Here is a 23556-nt window from a genome sequence, read left to right on the forward strand (position 1 = left end):
ATTCCAGCTTCCAAATTTTTATTTTTTTTTTATATTTCATGAACAAAATAGTAAGCAGGGGAATAAATTAACATGTACAAAATTGGGACATACATTTTAAGTTAAAATAGTGATTTGGTTCAGTTTGAAAGGTCACAAATTAAGTCTTAGTTCGATGACATTTTTTAACATACAGTTAGCCATGCCACCTTGCAGTTTCAATATGGCGGCTTTTTCAAAAATGGCTTCCCTAAATTATCAAAATCAGCTTATTTCTCTTATATGAGGTCAGCTTGTAGGCAAAATTTAGAATGGCAGTAGTGCAGGTCGTTTGAAAAAAAAAGGGTTTGGACCACCTAGCAATTTCATGATGTAGGTTTTTTCAAGCATAAAATTATCAATATTTTGAGTTAGAGCCGATACACTTTTCTATACTTTTGATATAATTTGTCCCAAAAGTAGTACATACACTACACTGTAAAAATCTTTTTTTGATATATCTCAGTTGCGATGTTTTTAATTTGCATTTTTGTCTTAAAGAAATGCACTAGGAAATATCACTATAATATGACCGTAGAAGGATTGTGGAATTATTGTTATGTCCTTTTTGGTCAAATAGGTTTCAAAAGGAGAACGAAAGATACCAAAGGAACAATCAAACTCATAAATCGAAAATAAACTGACAACGCCATGGCTAAAAATTAAAAAGACAAACAGACAAACAATAGTACACATGACACAACATAGACAACCAAAGAATAAGCAACACGAACCCCACCAAAAACTATGGGATATTTCAGGTGTTCCGGAAGGGTAAGCAGATCCTGCTTCATATTTGGCACCCGTCGTGTTGCTTGTGTAATAACAAATCCAGTAAATAGTCAAATTCAGTAGGTCACATTTATGAAAGAGAAGGGGATTATAGTTACGATGTAAGTAACATATCCGATTTCATTTGTGAAACGGTTATGCAATAACGGTCAACCAACTCGTGATGACGTCCGTAAAATTTACGAAGGTATGATTTCAACTTCACCATTTGGAACTCTTGGTTTAATAGCTTCTTTGTTGCAGCAACTCTCTATTCAGAAAATCAAGATATGAAATGCAAGTACGGGAATATCGTATTAACTGGGAGATATATACCTCGTATGCAGGTGCTGCTGAAATGTTGCTACTTAGGAATGGAAAGTTCACAAATGGAAAACTGACATCATCTCTTTTATCGTAAAGTTTTGCTTTCAATCGACCCTCAGTGTCAATTTCTATATGTAAGTCAATTTATGAGGCCGAATAAAATGTATCCGTAGTATCCTATATCTCGTTTTCGATGGGATAGATGCGTTCTACGTTTTGAATTATTTAGTGAAAGAACATCATCTATATAGCGCGAAGTAGAGTTACAGGATATCGCTAACTTCTTATCTGTCTTCCTGAGAAGTTCCTGTATGAAGTCAACCTCGTTATAATAAAAAAAATTAAGTTTGCAAGTAGATGGCATAATTTGTTCCCATTGGAATGCCGACAGTCTGTTAAAAACACGTCCTCCGAACGTAACAAATATGTTGTTTATCAAGAAATAAAGCTTCTTGATAATTTTAGTTTCAGAGAATTTTTTGTTTGAATCAGAGGGATCCTTTACAAAGTAAGATTTATCCCTCCCTAAGACAAGATACTGGTATCTACGTGGACTTTCTTTTTTATGAAACAAAGCAATACCAACTCTTTCAACTTGTCTTTCAGTTTGGTTTGGATAATTGTCAAAACTTATTCGTTTATCAAGCAGTTAATATAGGGAGTTTCACATGTTTCTATTTTTATACATCCTTAGCTTTCAAAAATTCGGCTTCTCGCGTTCCTAGTGAAGGTACAGTCAGTCAAGAGCGTCTAGCGCATGTAATTTAGATAGTGTTGTTTTTCAGTTTATGATGTAGATTTAAAACTTACTCAGTTGTCGTCTTAGTTTTTAATGTTCTTTGGTAAGTTTATGTGTGATGAAATCTCCTTATTCATTTTTGTAACAGTTCATGGTGACCTCTATATATCTGTAAGCAATATGTTTTGTTGGAAAGCTATCTTGTTATTCGTTTACTCATGATCATTGACTCATTGTGTCGATATGTAATTATGCTTATAATACAATGAAAATTCTTTATTCAATGAAAAATTGAAACAACATTAGATATAGATTCAATGAACTCCACGTGAATGATGATTGATAAAATATTTAGTTACCTAGGACTAAGAACGTTAAAGGCAATTGTATTAGATATTTAGAGACATTTCATTTTGATTAATCTATTCATCTAGTAATTGTTCCACGAGATATAAAGGATCAATTTACTTTGAGTTTGTTTAAATGTCCTTCCGGTATCTTTCGTCCTCTTTTACTAGACAGCTTTATAATTTCTTTGTAGAAACCTAACTTATGCAGAGTGGAAAAAATATCATGTTTGACATGCGCCGTTCATATTTACGTTCCGATATCTTATTTTAGGCTACGTTCTTAAAACGCTATTGATGACATTGTAGATTCAACTGTTAAGAATCTATTGTTTTCGTTTCTTATCGGGCATTTTGAATCAATAACATTTTATTTTTGCTTACAAAGGTACTCTGTAGTCAATCAGTATTCTTTGTAAACATTTAATGAAAAAAGAGCCTGCAATATGGAAGTAAATTTTTTTTTTATATGTTGTAGACATAGAATGAATGGAAATAAAGGATATGCTAGACATGCACTATACAGTACACTGAGTTTCCTAGTAATTACACATATAAATATGGTGATTATGCAAACAACAGGTAGGTTGGTATGTTATTCTTCTACGCAATACTGTAATATCATATAAACGATATTCATGACAATCTACAATTTCAGGATAATCTTTTTACATTAAGAAATAAATTTTTAATGTATCAATCTATAAATCAAAATGTATTATGTAAATAACTAGAGGCTCTCAAGAGCCTGCGTCGCTCACCTTGGTCTATGTGCATATTTAACAATGGACACAGATAAATTTATGACAAAATTGTGTTCTGGTGATGGTGATGTGTTTGTTGATCTTACTTTACTGAAAATTCTTGTTGCTACAATTATCTCTTTCTATAATGAACTTGGCCCAGTAGTTACAGTGGAAAAATATTTTGTAAAAATTTACGAAAAATTGTTGAAAATTGTCTATAAAGGTCAATAACTCCTTTAGAGGTCAATTGACCTTTTTGATCATGATGAATTATTTGTAGACCTTACTTTACGGAACCTTATTGCTGTTCACAGTTTACCTCTATCTATAATAATATTGAAGATAATAACAAAAAATGGCAAAATTTCCTTAAAATTACCAATTTAGGGACAGTAACCCAACAACGGGTTCTCCGATTTATCTACAAATGTCAGAGCAGATAGATCTTGACCTGATAAACATTTTTACCTCGTGTCAGATTTGCTCTTTATGCTTTGGTTACAGCGATATAAGACAAAATCTTCATTTTATCCCTATGTTCTATTTTTAGCCATGGCGGCAATCTTGATTGTTTGGCTTGGTCACCGGACACAGCTTTTAAACAAGATATCCCAATGATAATTGTGGCAAAGTTTGGTTTAATTTGGCCATGTAGTTTCAGACGAGGATATTTTTGTAAAAGTTTACGACGACGGACGACGACGGACGCCGGATGCAAAGTGATGAGAAAAGCTCACTTGGACCTTCGGGCCATGCGAGCTAAAAATATGATACTAAAAAGAATAAAGAATAAAGAATAAAAGTTGCGATAAAATTGTAATTAAAATGTTTAATTCTTTTTGCTGCAGCGCCTTTTATAACCGTTGATTGAAATCAGGGTCATTAGTATCGCAGTCGTTTGAAAATGTACACAAAATAGATCATAGGAACAAAATGATCGCAAAATAAAACCTAACTAGCGGCCTTTTAATTCTGTTAGATGTTTTGGTGTCATTGGTAATTGCTGGTCTTATATAGAACTATTACAAAAGATCTTAAGATGGGTTTTGTAATACAATTTTTACCTTATAACAAGATAGCAATTTTAAAACACTTGCTAATGGAGAAACATATCATTTAAAAGGGTATATGTGTACATGTCAATGCATAAGATTTCACTCTTTTATCGAATCCGACATTCTTTACTCTGTTTACTGTTTTTCATTAGTGTAAAGTTAATTTGAAAAGAATGTATGCATTTATATTCAACTTCTTTATTTTATCTAACCTGAGTGTCTGTTTGTCAATTTTGCAAACAATCAGCTAACGAACATATCTCACCTTTTTCAACTGATTTTTATAGTTTGTTCTTACGTTGTACTTTAATACCACTGTCCCAGGTTAGGGGAGGGTTGGGATCCCGCTTACATGTTTAACCCCGCCATACTATTTATGTATGTGGCTGTCCCACGTCAGGATCCTGTAATTCAGTGGTTGTCGTTTGTTTATGTGTTACATATTTGTTTTTCGTTCATTTTTTTACATTAAATAAGACCGTTAGTTTAGTCGTTTGAATTGTTTTACATTGTTTTATCGGGGCCTTTTTATAGCTGACTATGCGGTATGGTTTTTGATCATTGTTGAAGTCTGTACGGTGACCTATATTTGTTTTAATGTTTGTGTCATTTTGGTCTTTTTTGGATAGTTGTCTCATTGGCAATCATATCACATCTTCTTTTTTATATAATCCACCAAATTTATAATACTTGATTTACAAATCTTTACAAAATGAGATCAATACTTTTTATATCTTATGTATTTGAAGCACTTTTCAATGTTTAACATCATTAGGGCCACTCAAAGCCCAAAGTGAAGGATTGATTTGACCTAAAGATTTTTAATGTTATCCATTCAAAACTATGTTCTGTGGTATTTTTTTCTGACAAGCGCTATGCTTTAACCAACTGACTCATTAGAATCCGGATATTGTTTTTTTCTCTTTTTTTGATTTTATACCATGTTTTGTTTTAATCAAGGGTTTTGCGTTAATTTTTATTGTGACTCTTACTTATGGTTTCAAAATGCAGATACATTGGTGTACACCGATTTTTTTAACAACAATTGAAAAAATTAAATACAAAATAACAAACATATTAAAGGAATTGACAGCATATATTCTACGTAATATGAAGTAAACCACTGATAAAGAAGTAATAAAGCTGACTTTTGAAACGGCAAAAACTGCATCAATCCTATGACCAGATGTGACGTCAAACAGGTCATGCTTCATTTATTCTTAGTTTTTGTTAATTCGTTTGCATTAAAATTATTTCAATGTTTTACAGTTAATGATAACACAATGTGTTGCCGTTTCGCAAATGCAAAGTGAAAACAATACTATTGTTCTAACAAAGATTAGATACTTAACTATCATCTCTTTAGATAATATCAAACACGGTTGTTGGCAAAATTCTTCTATTAAGGAAAATGTAAAAAAATGTGTTTTTTGGCAAATCAATGCCTAATATTTTATATGTTATAGCTTCAGATTCATCATCCTGTCGAACTCATGTATGTTTTAATTGGAAAATTAAGAGCACTAGACTTGTATTAGTATGTAAAATTGACGCATTAAATTTTCCGATTACATTTTATGATCCACAACTTAATGAAGTAGGATTTTGCGTTCCTCATCGACCATGTGTTTCCTTATTGCACAAAGCAAACATAACAAAAAACAATACACTTCATGAGATCATCGTCAGTATACCATTAAACATGCAACTTAATGGATGGTGGACATGCACTTATGGTGCAAATAACGAGAGAGCTGTTACTGAAGTCACTCTTCAAGACGTTCCGTCGAATTCGATCAATGGTAAGTTTAATACCTTTTGATTATTTCAATTTAATTCTGAATGAAGGGAGATGCGGAAATACCTTAAAGATGTAGCAGCGTTTAGCCAATAATAGTTCATCGAGAAGGAAACAAACAGCCTCCCACTATAAATATGGATCTATTTATGAATCCATAGTGACATAAACCAATTTGTATACTTTGCAAAACGGAAAAAACATTTAACACTTAGACATTTTGAATTTTTATCTGACTATGCGATTAAAATATGATAGGGAGATTGATTTAAATGTGAGCATCGCTAATGTTTCCTAATCCCATTTTTGAATCACTTGTACATTTCGATTTCACTTGTTCATGTAATTATGCATGACGAGTCTTTAATAAAAAATATTTTGTAATAAATAGATATAAGAAGATGTGACATGAGTTCCAATTAGACAATACACCATTCAAACCACAATTTGTAAAAGTAAACCATAACAAAAGTTATTTAAAAAGGAAAAAAAAAACAAGACATTTTAGAAGGTCGTTTTTACTTATTGTATTTCTTGAAATATGATTGTTATAATGTGTCGTATAAATGCAAATGAAACAATTGTACATCAGAGACCAACTCTGTTGGTGGTACGCAACTAAAGGCCATATAATCAAAAATAAAATTGAAAAAATTGAAACGCCAAGCATAATTGGCAGATTTATGTTCCTCATAATCAAAGAAAATATAACAGACAATAATCAAAAACTACCACAAAGTTAAAAGCTCAATACAGTGTCTGATGAACAATATAGTCACAAGTATACCGTAATATTGTTCGAATTTGAATTCAAAGGTTTCCTTTCTCTTAAATTTATCAAGTTGCGCGATTACTTATCCGTTCAGGAAATTGATTAATTTCCGATTGCAATATTTTATACTTTGATGTCCTGTAGTGATAGTGCCCATACTGTAAATACGTACTTATATCATTAGCTTTCAAATGTTAAGATTCGAGCCGTCCTGATTTAGTAAAACATAGAAAAAGACTACAGACGCATCAAACTTATGGAATTGCTATTTTACATTTTTATTGAATGAGTGCGGGTTCGAATAACAGCCGATGTAAGCATAGCAAGAAGCGCTTCTGAGGTCGACGCACAAGATCTTGCTTCGTATGAAGTTCATATGAATTGCACAGGTTTCTGATAATCGTGAATTGTAACCTCCCTCAAAATGGGTTTATAATGTGTTTATAACAGTAAACTACTGTGGTAAAATAATGTATTTTACATTTCAGGGAATTTTTATAACATCGAATGTTGGACTAAAACTATGCTATGGTGCATGCTTGGATTTGCATGTTCGTTTTTACTACTCCGTTTGATCATCTTCGTCATTTTATTTTGCCTTCAAAAGTTAGGTATGTATCAACTCTGATAAACAAATCTTTAATCGTTTGTTTACGTTTACCTAAAAAGAAACTTCTATCATCCAATTTTTTTTTAAAGTTCAAACAGAAATGTTGCCAATTTCTCCTCTACAATAAAGTATTTGCATTGAATAATTACAAGTCTAGATCTGTTATACATGTGTTCTCTTTTTTTTTTTTTTTTGTAAAAAGCAAATAATTATTGCGTTCGTTATAATTGTCATTATTATATATATATCCCATGCTTGAAATACTTCTATTATCTGAAGAAAAATCTATGAAAGAGCAATTGTTTTCCCTTTTACAATAGTTCACCTGTAGCATGTTTTTTTAAGTTAAGTTTGAATTGAAACAAATTACCAAATTCATTCTCCAATTTAAAAAAAAGTTTATTTGGATGATGCAAAATTTGTGTTCAATTTCGTTCCTTAAAGATTTACATTATATTCACAACTCAAGTTATCTTTTCTGAAAAATAAAAAAAAAACGTCAAGAATTCACAACATAATTCTGTCTTATTATCTCTGTTTTTGCACTGTGTTTGTTGTATGTCTGTATGGTACTACTAAAGGTAGATCATATGTATAAGTTTTTCGAGATAGAATTCTTTTATACTTAGCTTAAATGAAAAAATATAATAGAAATGATAGGTCACCATGCTATTGTTGAAGCCATGAGTCGTTGAAAATTGCCAAAATTTGCTTAGAATGATCATACAAAAACACATTTTAGTGCATAAAAAAAATCTATGAGATTGTATTTTGAAAAAGATTGTCAGAAGATGGGTTTCATTATATGTTTTAAGAAAATAAAAATATAAAGTGGTGTCACCGAACTAACTTGTTTTCTTGCTACAAGTAAAAATTTAAAAATTCCCTGTCAGACTAGTATATTTTTTTTACTAAAAAAGTTATCTTCCCTTAAATGTCTCAGTTGAAAAAAAAGATTCTAAAAAAAAAATGTTTGTTATTTGTTAAAATATTGGGATAATGCAATAAATAAGCAAGTTTTCGTCATATAAAAAAAACAAGTTTACCCAATAAAATTGCACATCTACAAATTTGCAGATTTGGGCAAATAACTAGACTGATTAAGTACTACAATAATACAAACTAAGATGGAATTATACCATGAATCTACCTAAAGTCTATGCGTCGTGCATTTTATAACAGTTTTGTAATAGTTTTTTATTGCTTTGTCAATTATTTATTATTTCGTAATTGTAATCCTTATTCAGGTGTAATACTATGGCCTAAAAATGTGTTACTGCGATGTTATGTAGGATGAATTACCTTCACCTGCCAAATTTAAAGAAATATTTTTACATCCCTTTTCCGTATGCAACAGGATGTGAAGTACTATGATTTGGTGGTATTACACCTACAATGTAACAACCTCCGGTCTTTTTTTAATTTTTTCTTTACACCTATTTAGATAATCATGATATTAAGAATTTGAAAGCAATTGAAAACTTATCACACACCTAGAATATCCACGTGCTTAAATAATCGTATTTCTAATCAAACTGTACGACAGCATATAAAAATTGTCTTACTACATTTAGCACTGTGTAGAGCTGTGTCAAATGAGGCAATGCCGCCATATTGTTAAACAAAATACATGTGGATATTCACAATTTTTTTCGTGCCGAGCCAGAACAAGACTGACTTGTTTCAGTTTCACTTTACACAATACTGTAAGGTAAACAGTTAACGGGAGAGCTTTTCTCAAAATTATTTGCTTTAACTAGTTTAAAGCCTTTTCTTTAATGAAAAAGGTAAAGTATGCTAGATACGCTTAATTGAAATATGAAGATATGATTGAAGTTTTAGATTTTCTCCTGAACAACATATACGTACGTTTCGGCGATAAAGTATATCGAAAGGTAATAGGTATTCCTATGGGCACAAATTGCGTCCCTTTGATATGTTTAAAGCTAAAATCAGTAAAGACACGTCATTGTTACAATTTGTTGACTCATTCAACAATACCTACCATTATTATGATAATATGTTTTCATTTAATAATCAAAAGTTCTCTAAAAAAAATACAGCAATTTACCAAAATGATTTTACTTAAAACACAGCAGTAGTTTTCCTTCTCTAGATTTAGACATAACAAATTCTAAAAGGAAACTTCCTATCAAAATTTACGGTAAATGAGGCGATTTTTCATTCCCTATAAATGGTTTATTTTCCTTTTTTATACGGCGATGTCCCTATAAAATTCCTGTTTACAAACTTTGATTTTTTTCTAAAATTTGAGAATTTTCTAATCCAAGGAATAGATGACTCTTTCCGTATTAGGTACGACTTTTGGAATTTTGGGTCCTCTATGTTCTTCAACTTTGTTCTTGTTTGGCTTTATATATATTTTTATCTGAGCGTGACTGGTGAGTCTTATGTATACGAATCGCGCGTCTAGCGTATTAAGTTATAATCCTGGTACCTTTGATAACATTTTATATATCCCAAATCATAGATGATGATTGAGATTTTTATAAACTTAATAGATGTACCAATGGTAAATTATCAAGGGATTTTGTTACCATAAATTAATTAAACATTTACTTAATTCTTTCAGAGATACACAAATTTTAAAAAATCATTTTTGGCTGTATCTGTAGTCAGCTTGTTTTTAAACGGTATTTCATATCCTTAATGGTACGGTAATATTGTATTAAAAAAGTTGAATAACAAAAATTCCGAACATCGAGGAAAATTCCACTAAACTGCAGAGAGTTTCTATGCATATGTCAAATTCAAAACCTCAAACTGTTTCATTTCGTCGTGCTGTTTTCATATGTAAAGTTGTCTTTTTGACAGTGATACAGGATTTTGTTATTTATTTAGTGTCGTAGATCAAACTTGCGATTGAGCTTTTATTGTTTGTCATTTTGTATTGTAAAGTTCTTCATTGTTTCAGGTGAGGGTGAAGGAAGGTTTTTATATAGAATATTGGTTTTCCTGTTTGAATTATTTTACACTAGTCATTTTAAGGATCTGTATAGCTTGCTGTTCGGTGTGAACCAAGGCTCCTTGTTGACGGCCGTACTTTGAAATATAATTGTTTATTTTACACACATTGTGCCTTGGATTGGTAGTTGTCACATTGTAACTCAAACCTCATCTTATAATTTATATTGAAGTTTTTTATTAGACATAATTATGGTTTTATATATATCGGTGTATGTCATTTTGTCCAGAATTTTATACAATTCATAAACAATCATCTGTTTATCTTATTGAATGTGAATTTCAGTTTCTATTTATATTTTACTCTTTAATGTCTCTGTCTAAGAGTTGTGTAAAGCTTTTCGTAGAATACATGTCTCAGCTATCTACCTTTGTGTTTCTTTTTTTCCATCTAAGATGTTTTGAAAAAAATCGACTTAATCCATCCTCAATTACATCATTACTACAAATTATATCTTCTTCTAGTCTTCTACAATATAACTAAAATATGAACAGCAGACTGAGTTCGCAACAACATTCAATAAAATATTCTTCTATTTCGTAAATATTTTATCTTATAGATCAGAGAGTAAATTTCAATCTTCACTTCCATTGTGATCTGTCTCCGTTGCATCTACTGATGCACTGTACTAAATAAAATAAAGCTATTAAAACACCATAATATATAAAACTCAACATAGATGACAGAATTAAAGTATTCAACGCCAGACGCACGTTTGATAAAAAAAGAATAAAGCAATGCCTCGAATCAAAAAAGTATAAATGGACAAACAAACGAAGTTCAAAGAATTGATGACCCAAAATTCCTCAAAGTTTTGCCAAAGTCTTTTTTTTTGTGTCTTCTGTACTATTATTTATCTTTCTTTTTTTTTTAGCCACGGCGTTGTCAGTTGGTTTTTTTCAATCTATGAGTTTAACTGTCCCTCTGGTATTTTTCGTCCCTCTTTTATGGTACTCATATCCTAAGGTCGAAATTCTTAATGGACGTTGGTACAGATTCTTTAATGAATAATTAATAATCAAGGATAAACATTAACTGCTTTAAAAAACAAAAACGTTTTATGAATTACTTGTATCAAACCGTTTACATCAACGTGGAAAACACATCAATTATCTTATGGATCTTTATGTTATGTACTTGGTTCAAATGATTTTGTTGGCTATAGCAAATTTAAATTTTAGAAATGAACATGCTAACATACGTTCATTTTTTTTACAGGAACAGAAGAGAGAATAGAAGAAATCCTACGCCGTTGCAGGAAGTGCTCAATTGACGAATGCTGTGAAGGAACAGGTATTATCATAATTGCAGTTTTTTTTGTTAATTCGACAGGTCATACTATACGAACCCTATACTTACATATACAATGTATGTCGTTTCTACAAATCCATCTAAGGTAAATGTTGCTTGAGGGAGTAAAAACCTTCGTTTCTTTATAATTTAAACATTTATCTATTTCCATAACAATTCAAACATCAAACCGACGGTTCATTTAGAAATATTTATACACTTACATTGCATTGGCATAAAAAAAATAGTACCTCTCATTAATCATTTGTTACAGAATCCCTTTAGAATCATGGATTATGATATATTAGATTTACAAGAAGAAAGGACATTTTATCGTTTACTGCTAAAATTAACGGCCGTGTTCCCAAAAGCATTTTTGTTTGCTGTTAACAATGCCGAAAATATTTTTTTAAATTGCTGGAATCACGATTTTGCACACACAATTAATTTGATTTAATTTCAGATATCACAAAAATTAGCAGCATTAAAAAATATATATATTATTTTCTTGAATAATCCTTTGTTCATCTATAATTTGATTATAGTCTTTACTGTTAGAATTGTGAGTAAGATAAAAATTAGTAATTATCTCGCACAGTTTAAAATAAGTCCGACCTTTTTAGTTATTTTTTTATTTTTTTATTGATAAATGAGATTTAAATTTCGAAAATAGTTTGTTGGTTCAATTTATAATTTGTTGCAGGTGTGAAGCTTTTAATTTTATTCAGTTTAAGTGTCATATTAGTGGTTATACCAGTAATTGTTGGACTTGCACAAGGAGATGAATGTACAGGTACTATTTTGATTTACATTTTTTTCTGGTAAGGAGAGGCTTTGTTTATTAATTCCTTCATGATGACTTTACTGTACCCTTTTAAAGTTTCTATCTTTATGGCTCGTTGTTTTAAACCTACCAGTTTAAACTGATGTGTTTTATGTATCTGAAATAATACATGTCAACATAAAACTGCATTCTCGATAAAAAAAAAAACACCTCTTGTTGAATCATTCATTCATATAGAAAACATATGTTTAAAAAGAAAGGAAACGATGTGAATTGACGTAATACGGGGATAAAAGAAAATTAAGTTAAAATTATGTATCTTGTCATATTTAAAATATTATATAATATATTTCAATTTCTTACATGTACTGACAGTAATATGCCTGTGTTGTCTTTTTTGTCTAAGGGGAAAACAAAGAGCAATTGATGTCGTTTTATTTTAAAAGTTCAAATTAATTGAGGGGGATAATGAAACTACATGTAACTACTGTATTCTCTTGTCGAAAAAACCCGAAATATTAATTTATGCATGAAAGTCTCGTATTAATCTAATCCAAGGTGATGATCAGAAGTCAACTTCAGCGTTCTTTTGAGTCATACTATTTCAATGCGAATTCGGGAGAAAAAAAATCTTCACTCCGATATTTCATCATATACCATTATCTGATTTATAAGTCATATTCTGTGCACCTACGCGCAGAAAGATAATAATCTTTTTTAATGAAATAATAAATAGAACATATGAACATATCTATTCTTTCTATAAGATGTCATAAGCACACAATGTGTGGGCAATATAGTTTTAATAAAATGTGTGTACAAAAGGTTTTACTCAGATATATTTATAGATGTGAGTGTCGCGTTTAAGTTCAAACAGTACATACTGCTTTGCTATATATCTAATTGGGGTAATGCAAATGTTACCGAGATTACTATTTCGAGGGGTTTGGGGAAATTATCACTTATTTATGATTTCAAATTTCAATTACATCAGTTGATAAATGTTGACGAATAAGGTACTATGACAGAACTTGTACTTTTATTTATTACACTGTACATTCCTTCGTAAAATTTCAGTGTCTTGATGAAAAAAGTTTAATCACAAAAATTCAAAACGAAAAGTCTTAATCAAATGGCCATTTCAAACGATTAATCACATGAAACGAATGAACAACAACTGTCATATTCCTTACTTGGTACAGGCATTAGAAAATGGTAGATTGAACCTAGTTTGATAGCGCTAAACCTGACACATGTTTGACAGTCGTATCAAATTCTGTTAGTTTTACAACGATGCGTTCACAAAACAGACATAATCGGTTAATTAGTCAAAATATGGTTACATCAGTCATCACTGTGTTACAATCTCAAAACATTTAAAAAAGCACAAAAAGCGTCTATCAAATTAAAAAAAAACTGTTTCGCGTGATTGACGTCAGCAAATGCAAACGTCGCACAGGAAGACATTTTGTCGTTCAATGTATACTCAAAACAATTATAATTTCACATAGGGAATGGTGGCATGCAAGGTTTAAAATCAAAAGTTATGTTATAATTAATGTCAAAAAACAGACCGAGAATGAAAATTATCCAGAAGTTCTTAAGAATTTTAAAGAATCCATATAAGGCTAGTACCACTACGCGAGTAAACAGTTTCACAGTATTTCTGAAGACCCTCTTTTATTGCGGACATAAGTTTAGTCAATATATTGGAAAATTCTGAAGTAGAAAATGCAGATTAGCCGGCAATGTACCGTTGTTTGTACGGAATTTTGTGAAGCTTAGATATCCAATACAATCCTCCGATTTGTTGATGATTTGCCAAAATCTCAAATGATACGTCTTTGTATGTGGATTTACCAGAGTGCTGATTTATTCCTTATTCTTTTATTACAAGACATTGGTAGTTATGCGATTTGCATACAAAGACAATATTATTTAAAACTTGTCCGCAGGAACAACAACATACGTATCATGAAGAGATGACAGTCATAATGATATCACGGCCTCTTTGTCTATAAAAACGGACTTAGATCGATCATTCACAGTTTTTCAACATAGGAATGCGCCGTTTTATCAGTCCTAATAGTTGTGACCCATTTTCACAGTGTCCAGTTCATCTTCTCGTTTAGCCTTGCTCTGACGTAGTCCTCATTTGAATGCATAATTTTTTTGAAGTTATGGTTTCAATTGATGTGTTGAGGTTCTCTAAACTTAGGACCATACGAAATTACCTTTTGGAGATTTTCATGGTGAAGTATGTTTAAATCCCCACTTGTATCAAAGCCAGAGAGGCGGGTGGGAACAGTCACATGTCAGTTTTTTTTTAATGTATTGTTTAAGTCAAGGTCATGCAATTTTTGTTTATAGTTAAATAATGTGGGTGCAATGGTTTTGGTGTAACTATAGGATACAATTGGAACAGACTGATTTTGAAAATAAATAGGAATTTTAGATGTTACCTACTTGTGATGTAGAAAGTTGCAGATGTTGATTGCATCAATTCATTTATTGGTAAAAAGAACAGGAAGGAATTTCCTCTTTTCCTCATGTAAAGGTTCCGATCTTACTGGTTTGAAAAAACGGAAAAGAGCTACATCACAAATAATACTGACAAGTCTGTTATTTATTTGAAGAAAACGTATTGATTTATCCTTTGTCAAATGCATGATCTCTCAAACATTTAAGAAAATAATCAGGCAGTGAAATAAGAATAGTTCTTTTTGTTGATGTTTTACATTAGGCCGATGGTAATGTGTTTGCCCATGACTACGTTGCTGTCATAAGGTAGTATTACATAAACTCATTACATTATCAGCACTGCAGGCAGGACTTGGCAAATTGTCAACTCATTTGACATAATCATTGCAACTATATAAAATTGCAGTCCGAAATTCCCTTATCCAGAATTGTTCTCTATATTTGGCGTAAATATAAAATTTTAATTATGTTATCTTTAATGATTTCATTTGAAACCAATGGGTCCATGCCACGGCTGGTGGAGATTTATTTCCTCGAGTGTATCACCAGCCCAGTAGTCAGCACTTATGTGTTGACTTGAATTAGCATTGATATGTTCATAATTATAAATTAACTGTTGAAAAAACTTTGAAATTTTCAAAAACTAAGGATTTTCTACCTCAGGAATACATTAAACTTTTAGGAATTTTGGTCCTCAATGCTCTTCAACTTCATACTTTTTTTAGCCTTTATATTTTTTTGGATTCGAGCGTCACTAATGAGTCTTATGAAGACGAGACACGCGTCTCGCGTAAATATAACAATTTAATCCTTATATCTACGATGAGTTTATTTTTAATCTTTTGTGAAGTTTTCATTGTATTCAAATCAAAAGAAATGATTATCGGATTTACTCAATAACCTAAAATATGGCTGATAAAATGTAACTGGGAAAATGTGTGTCTTGACCAGATCTACATTTGTTATGGGGGTTCAAAAAATTATTAGACTAACTATTATGGACCTATTGCACCAAAACTGTTTTTCGGGTCCGAAATGGTGATTTTGTGCTTATAACTCAAAGGAGGTTAGAAATAGAAAGAAACTGTGAATGCAAAAATGTTCAGCATACTAAGATCTATAAAATGAGATCATGGTGCCTAGCAACGATATAAAACAAATGAACAATTGACTTTTTAATTACATCTACATTTATGTTTATATCAGGTTATATGGAGGTCACCTCGATGGTAATTAGATGGCGTTTATATTAAAATAAAAACGAAATGCCGATATCTATTATAGAGACCATGCATTGCAAATTGATTTTAAAGAAATTTTAGTATTTAGGTTTACCTTTTTAATAGTATGTACAAAATCTAGTATAAGAATTTGAGTCAAGTTTGTGAACATGAATTTGACAGCTACTGCCCCTTTGACATATACGACAAAATTCATAAGAACATTGTTATTACGATTGAGATTCACTAGATCCTCATTTCAAATATTAGTGTCTCTTCAGTGAGGCTAGATAGCAGAAGTTTATACAAACTCACTAGAGCTAGTGCAACCAAAAAGTTATACATGAGGACGATACATTTCTTAATAAAAAAAGATTTTTAAATTTTGTTTTGGTAAAAACGAAAACGTCGTATTTATTTCTTATTTTGTAGTTGCAAAAGATTTTTCAAGTTATGGTGCCATCGTTGGTGTTATAGTATGCTGGTTGATGATGACTAGAGGTAATTTAGGGTTATCTATTAAAATCAGTCAGAATAGTAAAATCAAAGAGATCCAGTGTTAGAAATGGCACCTTTAGTATTTTATGATGCATTTTCGTATAATTATTAATATTGTTAAATAACATCTGTTCATGAGTTTTAACACCTAATTAAAGAAGGAAAATATCCAAAATTCCAGCAAACATTATTAACGTCATATTAACCCAAATATAAATTACAGTTTTGTAAATTGTATATATATAGATTCTTCCACTGCATGGAGTGTGATACGATATTTATCTACTCGAGACAGTTAAGTTTTCAAATTTAAAACGCGAGGGTGTTGAGAGTGGATAAATATCGTATTACATGAGATTTGTTGGTAGAATATGTTTCTCAATGATTTTCAAACAATATGCAGGACCTCGAATTCCTTCTTTGCGACTGATCTGCAAAAAAAATGTAATCGTTCTATGAGACGTCATCAGGCAAGTGTCTAAAATGTAACTTAAACACACTAATGAGTGTTATAAAATTAATTGTTATATTCTAATATTATTCACGCAATATTTCGCTAAACAAATTAGCTTGATCGGGCGTGTGCATCTTTCTGGGTGAAATCAGATGCATGACAAAAAATATCTTTGTAGCTTAAGCTACACAAAATTTGTGTAAACGTTTAACATATTGTTTGGTGGGGTATATAAAACATTAAACATCTATGTTAAATCTAATTGCAAAACAGACAACAGAATTTATATTCTTACCTTTGGAACTTGCAAGCTGCAGTATGTTGGTGAAACAGAAACTAAATTCAACATCAGACTTAACAATCACCGGTCGTTCTATACAAAAGGAAGAAAATGTCCAATTACGAAAGAACTTAAGAACCAGACATACTTTTGATAATATCACCTTTCAAATAATTGAGGTAAACCAAAATTGGGACTCCGAAAGGAAAAAACAGAGAGGAATGTTGTGGATGCATCAGCTACGTACTCTTGAACCTGCTGGACTTAATGAGGGGGATGATAAACAGTTCTACACAAAACCAAAGGAATGTATCATGAATTTCATTATATTTCTAACTAAAACAACTATTTGTTTGAATTTAAAATTGTTATGTACAATAAACGGCAAAAATATGTTTTATATACCCCATCAATCAATATGTTAAACTTTTGCGCAAATTTTGTGTAGTTCAAGATACAAAGATATTTCTGTCATGCATCCGATTTCACCTAGATAGATGCACACGCCCGATGAAGCTAATTTGTTTGCGAAATATTGCGTGAATAATATATAAAATATAACAACTAATTTTATAACACTCATTAGTGTGTTAAAGTTACATTCTAAGACACTTATATAATTTAATTTAGTAACTGCATCAGTTATTTACAAACTGATTCACACCTCGATAGATTGAATGTTGATTGTTGCTATTTTTAGACACTATATTTATGTATATTTAGACAATATACGTGTAGTGTATTAAGACATGAAATTTATTTGTATGAGGCTTAGAAACGGGAAAATGCCAGGTTCTACCGAGAATTTTCCCGTTTCGTGCCGCAACGAAAACAAATTAAAAAATGAAAAAAATATGTTACAAAAATTGTTCCAAAAAAGTGTTTGGAATTTCCTTCTTGGGTACCATTTTGGGGTATTTCCCTATGAGCGTAATCCAGGCGGTAAGACATTGACATATTAAGGAATCAGAAAGGGAAAATGAACTTAATTAATAACATTTGATAAACATGGTATATAAAAAAACTAATTTGAAGATATAAAAGTTTAAATACATAAAAGTTTGAACATTGTTACTTTACGTTGTCATGGTCGTGACGTGACGTTGTTGATAAAATACAGTAGTTCCGGTAAGTAGGCGGGTCTTATAGGTTAGTGAAAGTCATTGACGTATAAAGCTAACGTTAATACGTATAGCTTTTTATCTGCATAGTACAATAGCTGATTGCAGTATAAATATATATATGTACAACAAAATATTGCATCTTTGCAAATACAATATGTTCAAATATTATTTATTATATATTGCGGTTGAAATTTAAAGATGGATGTGAACAAATAAATATTGTTAGTATGCGTTTATATGTTTTGGTTTCAACTGCAGTCCAATAACGAATTTCATATTATAAGAAATAACATTGCATTTCCTGTAGACTTTCCATAAATGAACCAAGGCAATATTCGTTAAAGCTTATTGCTGAATAGTCATAGCGACTATTTTATATAACTATTTTGCAGTTAGATCTATTGATAAGGGTAGCATTGTTGTAAGCATGAACATTATTTAGATGCAATATCGAATGTAATTTTTTTATTTTTTTTTATTGGAGATAAGTAAAGCAAATAATGGAAAAAGCATTTGAAAAAGACAATTTCGTGACTCGTCGGGCTAAATTTGTTTTTTACTTTTCCCCTTTAACATGTTTAAGTCGTTTTGAAAACAGCCATGCTGTGGCATTGCAGGTGTACTATGAACGACCTTATCATCGTGAACTAGGTTAATGTGCTGCTGCTATCTGTTATAATTATTGTCTTTGTTTAAGAGGATGAAGTAACCGAAATAGCTCATCTCTCTATCGTTTACTGGTTTCTTCGTTGACAATTTCTATTGTTTTTTGAAAATTGTATAGTATTTTGTCTTTATTTTTTTGTAGACCAATATAAACTAGTACCTCGAAAATGAAGTGCCTATACATATAGGGTAAATATTATCGGTAAATTATTATTAACATATATAGTTTATTGGTTGCAATCAGATTCGACAATCACTTCGAGTCTTTATAGTTTTTCACAAAATTAAGATTTCATCAAACTATATCGTCTTATGGCTGCAAACCTAATTTTTTGTTCATAACTTAAAACTTAAGCTGTTTCAAATACCTGAATGGGCTCGTTTTGGAATTTCTTATAGAATATAAAGATATGAGCAACCACTTATCATTAAAGATGTAACTAGTTGTTTCATACAAAGATATCAATGTTGGTTAATGTTTGGTTACAGTTATTACAGAAAAAATGCACACACCTAATTAGATGGGCATTAAAAAATTCAGAATATGAATATATATGTTCAAACTCATTTTAGTCATTTTAGTGACAACAAGCAAAAGAATTTTAAAATTTTTCGAGATTTTTGTTCGCTATTGAGATTCCAATTATCGTTAAGATTCAATGAGGAGCAGCTGTCCACTACTTATTGCAAACCTGTTTCTGTATTGTCATGATTTATAATTTATGATTAACATCAGCAAAAACCCACCGAAACAACATCTGATACAAAAATGTAATTACACTTTTAGATAATAGGACAATATAGTGGCTCTCAATAATGACGACTTCAGTATTTATCCTACTGAACTGACTTTAAATAAAGCTCATACTAACAACATGAACTATAATGACTGCCCTTTCCAAGGTCTAACCATGTTAACGGGAAGCTTTATACAAAATATTTTAATAAAACGGATGATTTTTCAATTCCTATTGTTAATTATTGATATCTTCGTCAACATTTTATGGTGTACTATTACAACGATTTGCTCGTATATGTAACAACGTATTTGATATTAACGAAATAAATCGTTGTTTCACAGAAAAAAAATAAAACCTCAGGGTTTTCGATTTTCACGAACTAGTGAAACAATTTACTTATTTTTATCATCGGTACAAGGACATCATTCGTAAATATAAATCAACATACAGGCATCTTATATGTTTCGGTATTTTACACCCAATCGTTAATGGTAATATTCTATACAAATCACAAAAAGGTCTTCATTCACCTCAAACGTTAACCAGACTTTTAAACAAACTTATTCAAAAGAGATGTAGTTACGATACTGCAGTCAGATCAATAAAGATGGCATATTTTGGAATTAATATTAATGAATCATTAATGCCTCTCTCTAATCCTGTCTATTGTAATTACATTATAGGTAAGATCTAAGGAAACCTATCAGAGGTGTCCGTTTCTGAGCGTCAAATTTCTATCAAGTAGCTACCTAAGCTTCATATGTTCGTATTTTGAATAAATAAAGAAAACTGCATTCGCTTATATCTAATTAAAAAAAATGGCCTTAGGATTATATCGATTTTTTTGTTCATCTCTACTATATTTACAAATTGAATCATTCCTATACCTCTTTGGTATTACTGTCAAAATAAATTGCGCATTATATATTATTTTTTCTATTAATCATTATCATAATCTAAAGTAATAAATATTTATACTTTCATATTAATATTATGCGATTAATTCATTTTTATCTAACAATTAATATAAAAAATGGGACTTTTCAATATTTCAGAAGATAATCTTCCAAATCTAAATAGATAAGCGTTACCATTTTGGTGTTCCAAATACATTATAGGAATAATAGTTAACTTACTTTCGATATGATATAAATCGTATGTTATAATATTCAATCCATTTCTTGTATTCATTTGCCTCATGGTTTAACATTCAGTTACTGATCGACATTAGTCAGTTGTCTTTAGTCCCCTTCCCGTGATCATGGATTTCAAAAACTATAGGTCGGTATGACATGGCTTTTTTCAGTCTCTGTTTGCGGAAAGTATGTCTTTCCTTGGTAGATTTTGGAGGTGTTAAATAATAATTTTCATTCATTTTTTGACGTTTTGAAAATATTTCGAAATATAGCATAGAAAATGAATACGAAATAACTACTCTTATTTGTTTTAATGATTTATATAGTATTTACTTACCTTGATCATTATTAATATTTCAGATAATAGAAGAACCTCGCAATTTGTGCCTTCATACGGTGGGAACCAGTGTTGGCCTTAATATTGATTTGTATGCTGAGTCTTGATTTAATAACGTAATTTGTAAATTTGTTTTTAACAGGAATTATGTGATTCTAAAAAAAGATTGCTTCGTAAATGATTTATGATTATTGTTTTCCACTGTGGTTGACAACATAAGGGTGACAGTGTTTGAAGAAAACAGTAAAATAGACTGATCTACAAGAACACAACGAGAGAGAGAGAGAGAGAGAGAGAGAGAGAAACAGAGAAAGACAAACAGAGAGAAACAGAGAGAAAGACAGACAGACAGAAATAGAGAGACAGAGACACAGAGAGAGAAACGGAGAAAGGGAAACAGAGAGAAACAGAAAGGGAAGACAGACAGACAGAAAGAGAGAGAGAAATAAAGAGAGAGCGCGCGATTCTCAGGCTCACAACCTTTGAATCAGATTCATCATTTTAACTGAGAAAAACAAATGAGTATACCTCTGAAACCATTTACATTTATAAAGACTTATAAAGTTTATTAGTATATTTAGATTGAAAGCTTACCGCTTTATTGATACTGACAATGATTTTATTGTTGATAGTTTTATATATAAGTTAAAAACAAATATCGTTTTCTTATCATTTACACTGCATCCTGTCGATAACTATGTTTTCGTATTGAACAAGGGCGAAATCTCCTCGGACTGCGTTTACATCCTTTCACTTGATCCGTTGTAAGTTTCCTCACTGTTTTATTTCCTGTGTCTTTTGTGTTTTTTTGTTTGATACCGACTAATTTGGGTTCCCACTGATTCGTGCAAGTGTCTCTAATGGCATATTGCATCATGTTCAACCACGGCACATTCTTAATATACCTGTCACTGTCCAGGTACCTTAAATGAAGCAACTGTCTGTCATAATATTTTGTTGTTGTTGTATAAAAACTGATTTACAAAAAGGACGCCAGACGCACACTATATGTACTCAAAACTCATCAGTGTCACTCGAATGACAACAGTTGAACAGGTAAATCAATTTTTAAGGCAATTCTGTTTGAGCCTTTTTGTCTTCAAGCTACTAACGTTTCAATTTTATATTATCCTTATTTTGACATCTCTTGATACCCGAGTTTAAATAAATGATTCGTTTTACTACATCTTTATTCTATATTCTGTTGGTTGTTCTTTTGGATTGCTATTGCACCCTTTTGATTTAAGGTCTATCCATTTTTCTGTTTTTGACCTGATTATTATTTTTTCCTTCCGCCAAATTTAGAAATTCGCAATATGTCGCTTGAATGTTTCTAATATTGTATCATACAGTTAAAGCGCTTTTAGATTTCACCTTCTAATCTCAACCAGTTTCTTTGAAAGAGTTATCTCACTATTCACTGTTTACCATGTGCTTCCATCTACTTCGTAAACAATATATATCGACAAAATTCTTTTTACGTTACATCTTCAGGAATTTTTTGGCTAATTTGGAACACAGAAATCCAGTAAGATCTTATAGGAGTTGTCTGCCTTTACCAAATAAATTTATCATTATGTTTTTGTAACACATGAATCGCAAGCCGTATAAAAAAGTTTGACCAAAATGTTAATCGCGACATGATATAATTGGAAAGCTTTTGTCGAAATAGTACGCGTCCTTGTTTTAAGGGTTCCATGCCACTGAAACGGAAAAATGAACAATATGAACTAATTAAAGCCTCAACTCTGCAGCTATCATAATGTATACATGCATCTTATTATGATTTATCAACCAAGGTCCACCGTCCTTCATCCCAACTCTTTTCTTTGTTTCTTTAAGTTTTGAGGATCCCATTTCGCCTTGAAATTCTGTCTTGTGCATTTTACTGTAAAATGCATTCCTCCTTATAAACAAACTTCTTTTTAAAAATACAAATTCATCCCTGCAAAAATCTGCTCCAATTCATGTCTTTTCTGAAATAAATCTATGAACGATTTGATAAAATACTAAAATAACAGCATAATGTTTGAGTGAATGCATTGAACGACAATAGTTAACCTGTAAAATATAAAATGAATTGAGAAAAAAAAGTTCCCGTTAGGTGCGGTCCGCTTGATTAAGAAATAAAATTCAATGACGTAGAAATTGCTCCTAAATTCGTAAATATTGCTGAGTTCCTACACTCAAATTTCTTAACATGTATTAAAATACAATCCGTCATCAATGACCTGTAAATCATAAAACCAATAGTGATCGTGTTTCTCCGATCAATACATATGTGCTCTGTTCAACAGTCTCCCCTGAGAAGAAACCAATAACTCCAGACATATATATTTGCGCGTCACGTGACTTCAAAACAACCTCGCGCGCGAGG

General features: G+C 31.1%; 1 protein-coding gene across 1 annotated transcript; it reads left to right on the forward strand.

Moving 5' to 3' along the window:
- Positions 1-5705: 5705 nt before the first annotated feature.
- Positions 5706-21665, forward strand: LOC134701993 (putative uncharacterized protein DDB_G0271982). The gene is made up of 4 exons (XM_063563104.1): positions 5706-5805; positions 11388-11462; positions 12163-12252; positions 21445-21665. Exons 1-4 carry the CDS (start codon positions 5706-5708, stop codon positions 21663-21665), a joined length of 486 nt encoding a protein of 161 aa, XP_063419174.1.
- Positions 21666-23556: the final 1891 nt, after the last annotated feature.

This window comes from Mytilus trossulus, unplaced genomic scaffold, assembly GCF_036588685.1.
Source record: "Mytilus trossulus isolate FHL-02 unplaced genomic scaffold, PNRI_Mtr1.1.1.hap1 h1tg000373l__unscaffolded, whole genome shotgun sequence".
NCBI classification, from domain to species: Eukaryota; Metazoa; Mollusca; class Bivalvia; order Mytilida; family Mytilidae; genus Mytilus; species Mytilus trossulus.

Coding starts and splice junctions, on each gene's coding strand:
- LOC134701993 (XM_063563104.1), top strand. CDS start 5,706: ATGCAACTTAATGGATGGTGGACATGCACTTATGGTGCAAATAACGAG. Junction 11,463..12,162: donor CGAATGCTGTGAAGGAACAG/GTATTATCATAA, acceptor AATTTGTTGCAG/GTGTGAAGCTTTTAATTTTA. Junction 12,253..21,444: donor ACAAGGAGATGAATGTACAG/GTACTATTTTGA, acceptor CTGATCTACAAG/AACACAACGAGAGAGAGAGA.